Consider the following 12,507-nt stretch of genomic DNA (forward strand, 5'->3'; position numbering starts at 1 on the left):
ATATATATATATATATATATATATATATATATATAGGATTCATCAATCCCAAATTGGAAGTTCTGTTTGTAATTTTCTGTTTTTAAAAAATAACTTTCTGAACATAAGTGGGTTTGAATATGTTCGCGTTTAGTTTCTAAGTCTTAGGATATTATCACGGTTACCAAATCAGTGTGAAGAAGAAACTTATTAAAAAACAAGTATTATTTCTTGGGTGCGTAAGGTGGAAATTATGGGTAAATTTCTTTAAACTACTTAGACTCCAGAGGGATAAACATATGTCCTGGAAAACTTGAAAATTTTAAAACTGCTTAGTAATATCATTTTAGAATTAATTACACTCTGCACCTCAAGTTACCAATTTACTGTCTCTTGTTTTACAGCATCCTACGGCTAACATTAAACTTCTCCCAGTGGAGCCACAAAGTAAACAGCTCATGACTTCTGATCAGGACGCTAAGGTTGTGGCTGAACCTCAGGGCCAGCGAGTCCAGGAAGGCAAAGACGGCGCTCATCTGGTGAGTGGGCATCAAAGGCCAACACTGGCCTGGTGTACCTCTCTTCTCTTCTGATAACAGATCCTACAGTACACTCGGAACACTAGCATATCTTATGCTGAAATATAGGTGTTATATTCTGAGTAAATTTAGGGGTTGCTTAGTAGAGGAAATTAGCAGTTTCAAAGTGATAGAGAAAACACATGTCATTTATAGCTCTGAATACTTAAAGCTTTGGATTTAAAATCACCAAGAAAAATGCAGTGATTTGTAAATAGTTTAATAACATTATAGTCATTGTAGTAGTATTTATTTAAAGAGTTAATTAGAATTATGTAAGTTTTTAATTTTGAGTGCATTTGTTTATTTTAAGATTTTATCATGTCAAGCAATAATATTTAAAGTTTCTAAATGACATTGGGAAAAGTAGGTTTTCTTAATTTTCCCTATGGAAACTACAAGGAATTTTACTTAATGGTGTTCAGTCAAAATTTCAAAATATTTTAAATTTCAAGGCTCCTGCATCATTTTGAATATCTCATTGAATTTCTTTGTCATGTAAAAATTTGCTTTTCTCAGTGGGTTTTGTTTTGCTAAATTACTATGGTTTGAAAATATGTTTCTTTACACTGTTGTGATGGTGTGTTTGGTGTTTTCGATTTTACAGATGAATGGTCCCATATCTCAAACCACTTCTCAGACAAGCTCCATCCCAGCTTTGAGTCAGGTAATTCAGTTCAGAGATTAATCACAGCTGAGGCTCACAGGTATTGCCTTACAACAAATATTAATTATAAAAAAAATTAGGAAATGTCAGTGTTCCCCAAAAAGAGAGTGGGGGGAACCACCACCTGGGTACACTATATGTCAGTACTGTATATCCTTTTCTGGCTTGTGTGTGTGTGTGTGTGTATGTGTATAGTTCTACAGACAGCAGTGTGCCATGTGTATTACTTTAATTTCATGTATTCCTCACAGTGTTTTTAATGGTTCACTGATCATCTATTGTATGTATATGATTAACTTTACATTTTAATAGCCTGTGTTCCTTAAAGCACAAAAGTGATAGTAAGCTTTTAATAAGAAAATTGATTTCACATTTTAGCTGTGATTAATGAAAGAATAAGGAAATAGAGATCCACTGGTTTTTAAATCCTGCTTTACACCGTTTGCATTTGCGTATGTCAGGTGCATTTGGAGTCAGGCGCATTTAGCTTGGCAGTCCTCTAAGTGATCTCATAAATCCTACAAAATTTTAAAAGTAAGTCTTTTTTTTAAAGTAAAAGTAAATTTTTAAAAGTAATCTTACTAAATTTATAGTCAACCTCATCTACACCCCGAAAATATAAGCAGCTCATGTAGAAATTAAAGGCGGGGATTGGATTGTTGATCTTTTTAAAAATAATAATAATAAATTTATTTATTTATTTATTTTTGGCTGCATTGGGTCTTCATTGCTGCACGCGGGCTTTCTCTAGTTGTGGCGAGCGGGGGCTACTCTTCGTTGCGGTGAGCGGGCTTCTCACTGCGGTGGCTTCTCTTGTTGTGGAGCACAGGCTCCAGGCAAGTGGGCTTCAGTAGTTGTGGCTCACGGGCTCTAGAGCACAGGCTCAGTAGTTGTGGTGCGGGCTTAGTTGCTCCGCAGCATGTGAAATCTTCCCGGACCAGGGCTCAAACCCTTGTCCCCTGCATTGGCAGGCAGATTCTTAACCACTGCGCCACCAGGGAAGTCCCTGTTGATCTATTTTTAGTAAGGCAGAATTTTAAAAAATGAGGGACCCCCTCCAAACTACTTTGTTTCATTGTTGTTATTCTATTATGTATGTAGGGTTTTTTGCATATTGTACTTTACATTGATTTTTTAAGTGAATTTTATAATATCTTAAGTACTTCAAAATCCGAATATAAGACTTATACAGAAATCATTGATGGATTAAAATAATTGTTTTCAGATCAAATCTCCCCCTTCCTCTTGGTTGATTTGTGGTCCAATATAATATTTAAACATCTTTAAAACATATTTCAGGGCATAAAACTAGATATTTGGATTCTATGGGTGGGTTTTGGTTTGGTGTTTCTTTGCTTGCTTTTTAAAATTACTTTGTGGAAAACAACTGAGAGAGACCTATGTGGAAAAGAAGTGTAACTCTTTAGCCAGAATTCAATATTTCATTTCTGTGGCGAAATAATTTGCAACTAGTACTGCCTACACATGCTTTGTCATTTTAAAGGGTCAGGGTACTACAATAGAATATTACATGACTAGTTCTTGGTCCAATCCTGCAACCCAGTACCCCTGGAGTCCCTTGGGTAGAACACATCTCTGACACCTGATATTGTAAATTGTGTGTATTACTATTTATCAGTTTTTCAAGGTATTGCACACTTGAGGTTTTCATAGGATCATTAAATACTAGAGCTGGAAGGGACCATAAGAGACCGTCTGGGCTCACAACATGTATGTTCTTTAAAACTTTAAAACAAACTTGCATTTTATAGAAAATAAAAGAAATCCATTACAACTTTTATGAAGTTGTAATCAATATATATATATTTCACCTCATGTTTTCCCCCATAGCAGATTTCATCTATATATCCCCTTGTACTTGCCCTGTAGTATTTTCTTTATGTTGACTTGCTGTCACTTCTTTAGCTGTTGGGTTTTTGGGTACATTTATTTAACTTGTTTCTCTTTTTCCTGCTATTATAAATGGCATTGCTTTGAACATTTTTCTAACCGGCATTATCATGGTGCACCTAAGTGTGTGGATGGCATAGTTGGTGTGGTGGCTCTGAGTGCTGATCCTCAGTGGTCTGCAGTTGTATGACTGGAAGGTGAATGTGCTTAGCAGTCTAATTTAGGAACCATTCTCTTTAAGGTTTAGTGTTCCCCCCAAAGTTGGATGCAGTGTAAGTGGGAGGAGAATGGCCATAGTGATCCCGAAATAAATGTCTGGATAATTCAGGAGCAGGTTTGCGTTTATCCATTGATAATATCAATTGTTTATCATACAGCTCCCTGCTGCCTCCCCCCATAAAATACTACCCTTATTGAGTAGTAACTACTTACAAGTTTAGCCAATCAGCCAAAAAGTGATCTTAGCTAGGGGAAACTGAGACCCAGAGAGGCTTAAGTAATTTCCCCAAGATTGCTCAGCTGTCCAGGATTTGAACCTAGGCAACCTGGCTTCAGAGCCAACTCGAGAAGAGAACTTCCTCTTTGGCATCTGTTATTTCCTTTAGAAAGAGAAACAACAAGTAGAAAGTAATACGAGAGACAAAACCTCGCTCTTGTCAGCCATTTGGGAACTATTTGCAATGGCTCTAAGTGGTTGAAATTAATTTGGGATAGAGCTAGAGGATTTTAGGTGGGGAATAATGACTCATGACTTATATTTTAAGATTATTTTGACCATTATTTTGACTTTATTATATTAATAGAATGTATTGTAGTGAGCCAAGTATAGAAGCAAAGAAACCAAATTAAAAAGCTGTTAAGTAAGGTGAGAAATGATCGTGGCTTAGACTAAGAATGAATGGATTTCAGATTTACTCTGGAGGTGGATTCAATGGCACCATTTATGGATTGGATTTAGGGGTTAGGGTGAGGGAAAAGTAAATCAAGGATAGTTGAGCAACTTAATGGATGGTGGTTTCATTTATTTTGAGATGGAAGAAACTAGAGAAGGAAAGGTTTGTGGAGGGAAAATCCACCTGGTATAAATTTAAGTGAGCAGTGAAGTGGGTCATCAGTGCCAGTTGGACCTGATTAGAGAGGTTAGGGCCTGAGATGTAAATCTGGAATAAACAAATAGATTTTTTATTGTTTTTATTGCACAGAAAAGAATATTAAAGCTACTATTGTTTATGTGGATTAGGTAACTGAGTTACCTAAAATTAAAAATTACAATTACAAAGTAACTGAGCTGCCATTTAGAATAAAATCAACTCTAATACTTTGTTTCCTTCTGTAATTTTTTGCCCATCTTAGAAGTTTTATGTCCTTCAAGGGCATTCTCAGTTATAACTGTTAGCTTCACTGATTCATCTTTTTCATAGTCACCTGTATTACTTCCTTATATGTATATTTGATTTAAATTTATTTAACAAATTATGTTCTGTGTTATTTTTTAAATGTTTCAAATGTGTATGCTTTGTCATGGGAGTTTTAAGACCCATTCATTCGGGCAGGAACTACGTAATGTAGCTCGTTGATAGTTCTCTGCAAGTCATACTTTATTTAAATTGAAAAGAAATTTTGTTAACATCAACATGGCATAATTGATAATTTAGTCATTCATCCTAAAAACTTATCTTTGTGTATATCATATATATATCTTTGTGGTACCATGGGGATTACGTATAACATCCAGAAGTTATAACTATCTAATTTAAGTTGCCTACTTAATAAACCTCAGTAGCATGCAGAAACTCTTCGCTTATAAAGTTCTAACTCCCCACCCCCATTTCTGGTGTCACAAATTATATCTTATTATTATGTGCCCAATACCATAGATTTATGCTTGTTTTTATGCATTTTCCTTTTAAATTCTTTGGCTTTTGTTTATCTGCTAATGTCCTTTCCCAGGGAATATCCCTCCTTTAACATTCCAGGGAATGTCAAAAATGAAGTGAATGTCCTTTTTTTTTTTTTGCGGTATGCGGGCCTCTCACTGTTGTGGCCTCTCCCATTGCGGGGCACAGGCTCTGGACGCACAGGCTCAGCGGCCACAGCTCACGGGCCCAGCCACTCCGCGGCATGTGGGATCCTCCCAGGCCAGGGCACAAACCCGTGTCCCCTGCATCGGCAGGCGGCCTCTCAACCACTGTGCCACCAGGGAAGCCTCTGTCCTTCATTTTTGAAGGACAGTTTTAGTGGATAAAGAATTCTCAGTTTTTTTCTTTCAGCATTTTTCCTTCATCTCACTGCCTTCTAGCCTGCAAGGTTTCTAATGATAAATTGGTTGATAATCTTATTGAGGATCTCTTGTACTTGATGAGTCACTTTTCTCTTGCTGCTTTTAAGCTTCTTTCTTTGTCTTTTGACAGTTTAATCGTAATGTGTCTTGGTATAGGTCTCTGGGTTTATCCTACTTGAAGTTTGTGGAGATTTGTAAATTCATGGATTTCATCAAATTTGGGAAATTTTTGGCCATTATTTCTTCAAATATTCTCTCTTACCCTTCCTCTCTTCTCATCCTGGGACTCCCACAATGTGTATGTTAATTGTCCTGTCTTCAAATTTGCTGATTCTTTATTCTGCCTGTCCAAGTCTGCTATTGAGCCCCTCTAGTGAAATTTTCAATTCAGTTATTGTACTTCTCAGCTCTGAAATATTTGTTTGGTTCTTTTTTACAGTTCCTATCTCTTTGTTGATATTCTCATTTCATTCACATATTGTTTTCCTGATTAACTTTAGTTCCTTGTTCATGTTTTTTCCTTAGGTCTTTGAGCATAGTTAAGATGATTGTTTAAAGTCTTCATCTAGTAAGTCCCATGTCTTAGTTTTCTCAGGGACAGTTGATTTTGTTCCTTTGAATGAGCTGTGTTTTCCTGTTTCTTTGTATGCCTTGTGATTTTGTTGTTGAAAACTGGGATTTTGCTGTTGAAAACTGGCATTTAATTACATTAGTAATGTGTTAACTTTGGACGTCAGATTCGCTTCTTACCCAGGGTTTGCTGTTTGTTGTCACTGTTGTTGAAGGCTATAGTAGTCTCATGGTTTTGAGACTTTTCCAAACTATTTTTGTAAAGACTATTCCTTGTCATGTGTATTCAGTGATGTCTCTGTTCCTTTTGCTTGTGTTCAACTGATATTTTGACAGAGATTTCCTTGAATGTCGTGAGTTGAAGCAGACAGTCAGTCCAGCACTGCCTTGCCTGGTGGCCCCCTCCTGCCCCACCCCCCCAACCCTCCCCACAGTGAGAGGGAGTAGAGCTGCCTCTCCCAATCTTTGTAGACTGGCTTTGTGCTGGGACAGTCCCTCACTGAGTAGCTCAACTTCCTTGGAGACTAGGGATCAGCCTGAAGTGAAAGCTGAAGGTCTTCTCAGGATGTTTTTGAGCACACATCTTGCCTTCTGAATTCCCCATATACATGGCTGCTTTTGAATGTCCTAATTTCCTGGAGTTACACTCCAGCCTCTTCTAGGGGCTTTAGGTGGTTCTTGCATGTCTCTGCGTGTCATCTTCTGCTCTGGCACGTGTGGATTTGTAGTCACCTTATAGCTTTTATGAGCAGTGCCTGACACTTTGCTCCCGCCTTTTTTTTTTGGCTGCACTGTGCAGTTTGCAGGATCACAGTTCCCTGACCAGGGATCGAAGCGGGACCCCAGCAGTGAAAGCATTGAGTCCTAACCACTGGTTTGCCAGGGAATTCCCCACTTTTCCCATTTGTCTTCTGAGTTATGTGAGATAGGAGAGGCAAGTCAGTCCTTTAGGTAACCTCCAGCTAAGACAGAACAGATGGGCACACTAATTTGCAAGTAAGGTTTACCCTGCTCCCTCTGGCTCCTGGAGGGGATCTGGGACCTGGGCTGCTGCCACCCCAGACCAAGGTCACACCACACCACAAAACGTTATCTGCCATGTCGAGCACAGCCTTTTCTTGATTGTTTCTTTGCTTAGTTGCTGTAAACTGTGATTGTTTTTCAGAGCTCCTACAGCGTGTGTTCAGAAACTTCTGTTTTTTTCATGATATTTCTGTGAAGGAATGAGAGCCTGGAGCTTCCTAGTTCACCAGTTTGCTTGACCTCTCATAACCTTTTTTTTTGCTTTTCTCAGTCCTACACTTGCATAATTCATTTTTTATGTTTATTTATTTTATTGAGGTACAGTTGATTTACAATATTGTCTTAGTTTCAGATGTATAGCAAAGTGATCCAGTTATACATATGTATGTATATATCTATATTCTTTTTCTATCCTTTTCCATTATAGTTTATTATGAGATATTGAATATAGTTCCTTATGCTATACAGTAAAACCTGTTGTTTATCTATTTGATATATGGCAGTGTGCATCTGTTAATCCCATACTCCCAATTTATCCCTCCCCACCTTTCCCCTTTGGTAACCATAAGTTTGTTTTCTATGTCTGTGAGTCTATTTCTGTTTTGTAAAATAAGTTCATTTGTATCATATTTTGGATCCCACATATAAATGATATATTTGTCTCTCTCTGACCTCTTCACTTCATATGGTAATCTCTAGGTCCATCCATGTTGCTGCACATGGCATTATTCCATTCTTTTTTGTGGCTGGGTAGTATTCCATTATATATATTTATATTTATATATATATATATATATATATATATATATATATATATATATGTACCACATCTTATTATTCATCTGTCAGTAGATATTTTGGTTGATTCCATATCTTGGCTGTTGTAAATGGTGCCGCTTGGGGTGTGTGTGTCTTTTCGAGTTAGAGCTTTTATCTTTTCCAGTTATATGCCCAGGAGTGAGATTACTGGATCATATGGTAACTCTATTTTTAGTTTTTTGAGAAACCTCCATACTGTTTTCCACAGTGGTTGCTCCAATTTACATTCCCACCAACAGTGTAGGAGCATTCCCTTTTCTCCACCCCCTCTCCAGCATTTATTATTTGTAGGGTTTTTGATGGTGGCCATTTTGACCGGTGTGAGGTGATACCTCGTTGTAGTTTTGCCTGTGCCTGTTGGCCATCTGTATGTCTTCTTTGGAGAAATGTCTATTTAGATCTTCTGCCCATTTTTTGATTGGCCTGTTTGTTTTTTTGTTACTGAGGTGTAGGAGCTGTTTCTGTATTTTGGAAATAAAACCCTTGTCAGTTGCATCATTTGCAAATATTTTCTCCCAGTCTGTAGGTTGTGTTTTTGTTTTGTTTGTGGTTTCCTTTGCTGTGCAAAAACCTTTAAGTTTGATTAGGTCCCATTTGTTTGTTTTTGCTTTTATTTCTTTTGCCTTGGGAGACCAACCTAAGAAAACTGTTATGATTGATGTCAGAGAATATTTTGCTTATGTTCTCTTCTGGGAGTTTTATGTTGTCATGTTTTACATTTAAGTCTTTAAGCCGTTTTGAGTTTTTTTGTGTGTATGGTGTGAGGGAGTGTTCTACCTTCATTAATTTAGGTGTGGCTGTCCAGCTTTCCCAACACCACTTGCTGAAGAGACTGTCTTTTCTCCATTGTATATTCTTCCTCCTTTGTTGAACATTAATTGTCCATAGGTGTGTGGGTTTATTTCTGGGTTCTCTATTCTGTTAACATGGATCTGTACGTCTGTTTTTGTGCCAGTAGTATGCTGTTTTGATTACTGTAGCTTTGTAGTATTGTGTGAAGTCTGGAAGGGTTATGCCTGCAGCTTTGTACTTTGTTCCTTTTTCCTCTGTACTTTCCAGAATTGCTTTGGCAATTCTGGGTTATTCATGGTTCCACATAGATTTTAGGATTATTTGTTCTAGTTCTGTGAAAAATGTCATGGGTAATTCAATAGGGATCACATTAAATCTGTAGATTGCTTTGGTTAGTATGGCCATTTTAACTATGTTAATTCTTCCAATCCAAGAGCATGGCATATCTTTCCATTTCCTCGAATCATTTTTGATTTCCTTTATAGTGTTTTATAGTTCTCAGTGCATAAATCTTTCTCCTCCTTGTTTAGGTTTATTCCTAGGTTTTTTTCTTTTTCTTTATTTTTTGTATGCAGTTTTAAACGAGATTGCTTTTTTACTTTCTGTTTCTGATATTTCATTGTTAGTGTAAAGAAATGCAACAGATTTCTGTATATTAATCTTGTATCCTGCTACCTTGCTCAATTCATTGATCACTTCTAATAGTTTTTGTGTGGAGTCTTTAGGGTTTTCTATATAGAGTATCATGTCATCTGCATATAATGACAATTTTACCTCTTCCCTTCTGGTTTGGATACTTTTTATTTTTCTTGTCTAATTGCTGTGGTGAGGAATTCCAATACTATGTTGAATAGAAGTGGTGATAGTGGGCATCCTTGGCTTGTTTGAGAATTTAATGGGAAGGCTTTCAGCTTTTCTTTCTTTTTTTTTTAAAAATTAATTACTTATTTTTTGCTGTGTTGGGTCTTCATTGCTATGCGGGCTTTCTCTAGTTGTGAGCTGGGGCCACTCTTCGTTGCGGTTCACGGGCTTCTCATTGCCATGGCTTCTCTTGTTGTGGAGCATGGGCTCTAGGCATGTGGGCTCAGTAGTTGTGGCTCGTGGGCTCTGTAGAGTGCAGGCTCAGTAGTTGTGGCACACAGGCTTAGTTGCTCTGCAGCATGTGGGATCTTCCCAGACCAGGGTTCAAACCCATGTCCCCTGCATTGGCAGGTGGATTCCTAACCACTGTGCCGCAAGGGAAGTCCCGCTTTCAGCTTTTCATTGTTTAGTGTTAGGTTGGCTATGTGTTTGTCATGTGGCTTTTATTATGTTGAGATATGTTCCTTCTGTACCCACTTTGGGAAGAGTTTATTCCGAGTGGATGTTGAATTTTATCAAATGCTTTTCCCGTACCTATTGAGATGATCATGTGGTTTTTGTCTTTTGTTGATGTGGTGTATAACATTGATTGATTTGTATGTGTTGAACCATCCATGTGACCTTGGAATGAATTCAACTTGATCATGGTGTGTAATCCTTTTTATGTGCTGTTGGATTTGGTTTGCTAATATTTTGTTGAGGATTTTTGCATCTTTATTTATCAAAAGATGTTGGCCTGTAATTTTCTTTTTTTGGTATGGTCATTGTTTGGTTTTATTATCAGGGTGATGATGGCTTCATAAAATGACTTTGGGAGTATTTCCTTCTTTTCAGTCTTTTGGAAGAGTTTGAGAAGTATAGGTATAAGTTCTTTTTACGTTTGGTAGAATTCCCCAGAGAAGCCATCCAGTCCTGGACTTTTGTTTGCAGGGAATTTTTTTTTTTTTTTTTAAATTACAGATTCTATTTCACATCTAGTGATTGGTCTGTTCAAATTATGTTTCTTCTTGATTCAGTTTTGGTGGGCTGTATGTTTCTAGAAACTTGTCCATTTCTTCTGAGTTGTCCATTTTGTTGGCGTATAACTGTTCATAATATTTTTTATGGTATTTTGTTAAAATACCATAAAAATCTGTGGTGTTGGTGGTTGTTTCTCCTCTTTCATTTCTTATTTTGTTTATTTGGATCCCTTCTCTTTTCTTCTTGGTGAGCTTGGCCAGAGGTTTGTTGCTTTTGTTTAACCTTTCAAAAAACCAGCTCTGGGCTTCCCTGGTGGCACAGTGGTTGAGAGTCTGCCTGCTGATGCAGGGGACATGGGTTCGTGCCCCGGTCCAGGAGGATCCCACATGCCGTGGAGTGGCTGGGCCCGTGGACCGTGGCCGCTGGGCCTGAGCGTCCGGAGCCTGTGCTCCGCAGCAGGAGAGGCCGTAGCAGTGAGGGGCCCACATACCGCAAAAAAACCCCCAACAAACCAGCTCTTGGTTTTATTGATTTTTTTTCTGTTTTTTTTTTTTTCTTACTCTCTATTTATTTCCTCTCTGATCTTTATTATTTCCTCCTTCCTGCCAGCACTAGGTTCCGTTTGTTCTTTTTCTGATTCTTTAGGTGGTAGGTTAGTTAGGTTGTTTATTTGAGATTTTTCTTGTTTTTTTTGAGGAAGTCCTGTATCGCTATGAACTTCCCTCTTAGAACTGCTTTTTCTGCATCCCATAGATTTTGTACAGTTGTGTTTTCATTGTTGTTTGTCTCAAGGTATTTTTTTAATTTTCTCTTTGATTTCATTGTTGACCCATTGGTTTCTTAGTAGCAAGTAGTTTAGTCTCCCTGTAATCGTTTTTTTTCTTGTTTCTCTTTCTGTGGTTAATTTCTAGTTTCATGCCGTTGTGATCAGCAAAGATGCTTGAAGTAATTTCTATACTGTTAAATTTGTTGAGGTTTGTTTTGTACCCTAGAGAATGTTCTGTGCACACTTAAAAAGAATGTGTATTCTGGGGTTCTTTTGGATGCAGTGTCCTGGAAATATCAACTAAATCTAACTATTCTGATGTGTCATTCAGAATCTTCATTGCCTTATTTATCTTCTGTCTGGAAGATCTATCCATTGATGTCAGTGGAGTGTTAAAGTCTACTATTATTATATTCCCATCGAATTTTCCCTTTATGTCTGTTGTATTTGTTTTATGTGTTTAGGTTTTCCTATGTTGGGTGCATATATGTTAACAAGTATGATATCCACTCCTTCTGTTGATGGTTTTATCATTATATAGTGTCCGGCTTTGTCTGTCTTTATGGCTTTTGTTTTAAAGTCTATTTTGTCTGATATGAGTATTGCTACCCCCACTTTCTTGTCATTTCCATTTGCATGAAATGACTTTTTCCGTCTCCTCACTTCCAGTCCATATGTGACTTTTGCCCTAAAGTGATCTGTAGGCAGCATATTGTAGATCCTTATTTTATTATTCAATCTGCCACTCTGTCTTTATTTTTTGTGTGTGTGGTACGCGGGCCTCTTACTGTTGTGGCCTCTCCCGTTGCAGAGCTCAGGCTCCAGACGCGCAGGCTCAGCGGCCATGGCTCATGGGCCCAGCCGCTCCGCGGCATGTGGGATCTTCCTGGACCAGGGCACAAACCTGTGTCCCCTGCATCGGCAGGTGGACTCTCAACCACTGTGCCACCAGGGAAGCCTGCCACTCTGTCTTTTGATTGGAACATTTAGTCCATTGACATTTAAAGTAATCATTGATTAGTATGTATTTATTGCCATTTTAAATCTTGTTTTCCAGTTAATTTTGTATTTCTTCTTTTTCCATTTGTGGTTTGTTGGTTTTCTTTTGTATTATGCTCGAGTTCCTTTCTTTTTGGTTTTTGTGAATCTGTTTTATGTTTCTGATTTGTGGTTACCCTGGTTTTCAAGTGTGTTAACCCATAACTATATCTACTTGCTTTAGACTGGTCGTCATATAAGCTCAAACACATTCTAAAAGATCTGCATTTTCTTACTCCCCTTCCCCACATTTTCTCATAAC

At 37.7% G+C, this 12,507-nt stretch overlaps 1 protein-coding gene across 1 annotated transcript in view; it reads left to right on the forward strand.

The window, feature by feature from the left end:
* Positions 1 to 401: 401 nt before the first annotated feature.
* Positions 402 to 12,507, forward strand: part of LARP4B (La ribonucleoprotein 4B) — a 56,314-nt gene continuing 44,208 nt past the window's right edge. The window contains exons 1-2 of the mRNA XM_007445660.1: positions 402 to 518; positions 1,165 to 1,224. Of these exons, the coding sequence (XP_007445722.1) occupies positions 438 to 518; positions 1,165 to 1,224 (141 nt within the window). The 5' untranslated portion in view covers positions 402 to 437. The remainder of the gene's footprint in view (positions 519 to 1,164; positions 1,225 to 12,507) is intronic.

The sequence above is a fragment of the Lipotes vexillifer genome, unplaced genomic scaffold (assembly GCF_000442215.2).
Source record: "Lipotes vexillifer unplaced genomic scaffold, Lipotes_vexillifer_v1.1 scaffold646, whole genome shotgun sequence".
Taxonomy (NCBI): Eukaryota; Metazoa; Chordata; class Mammalia; order Artiodactyla; family Lipotidae; genus Lipotes; species Lipotes vexillifer.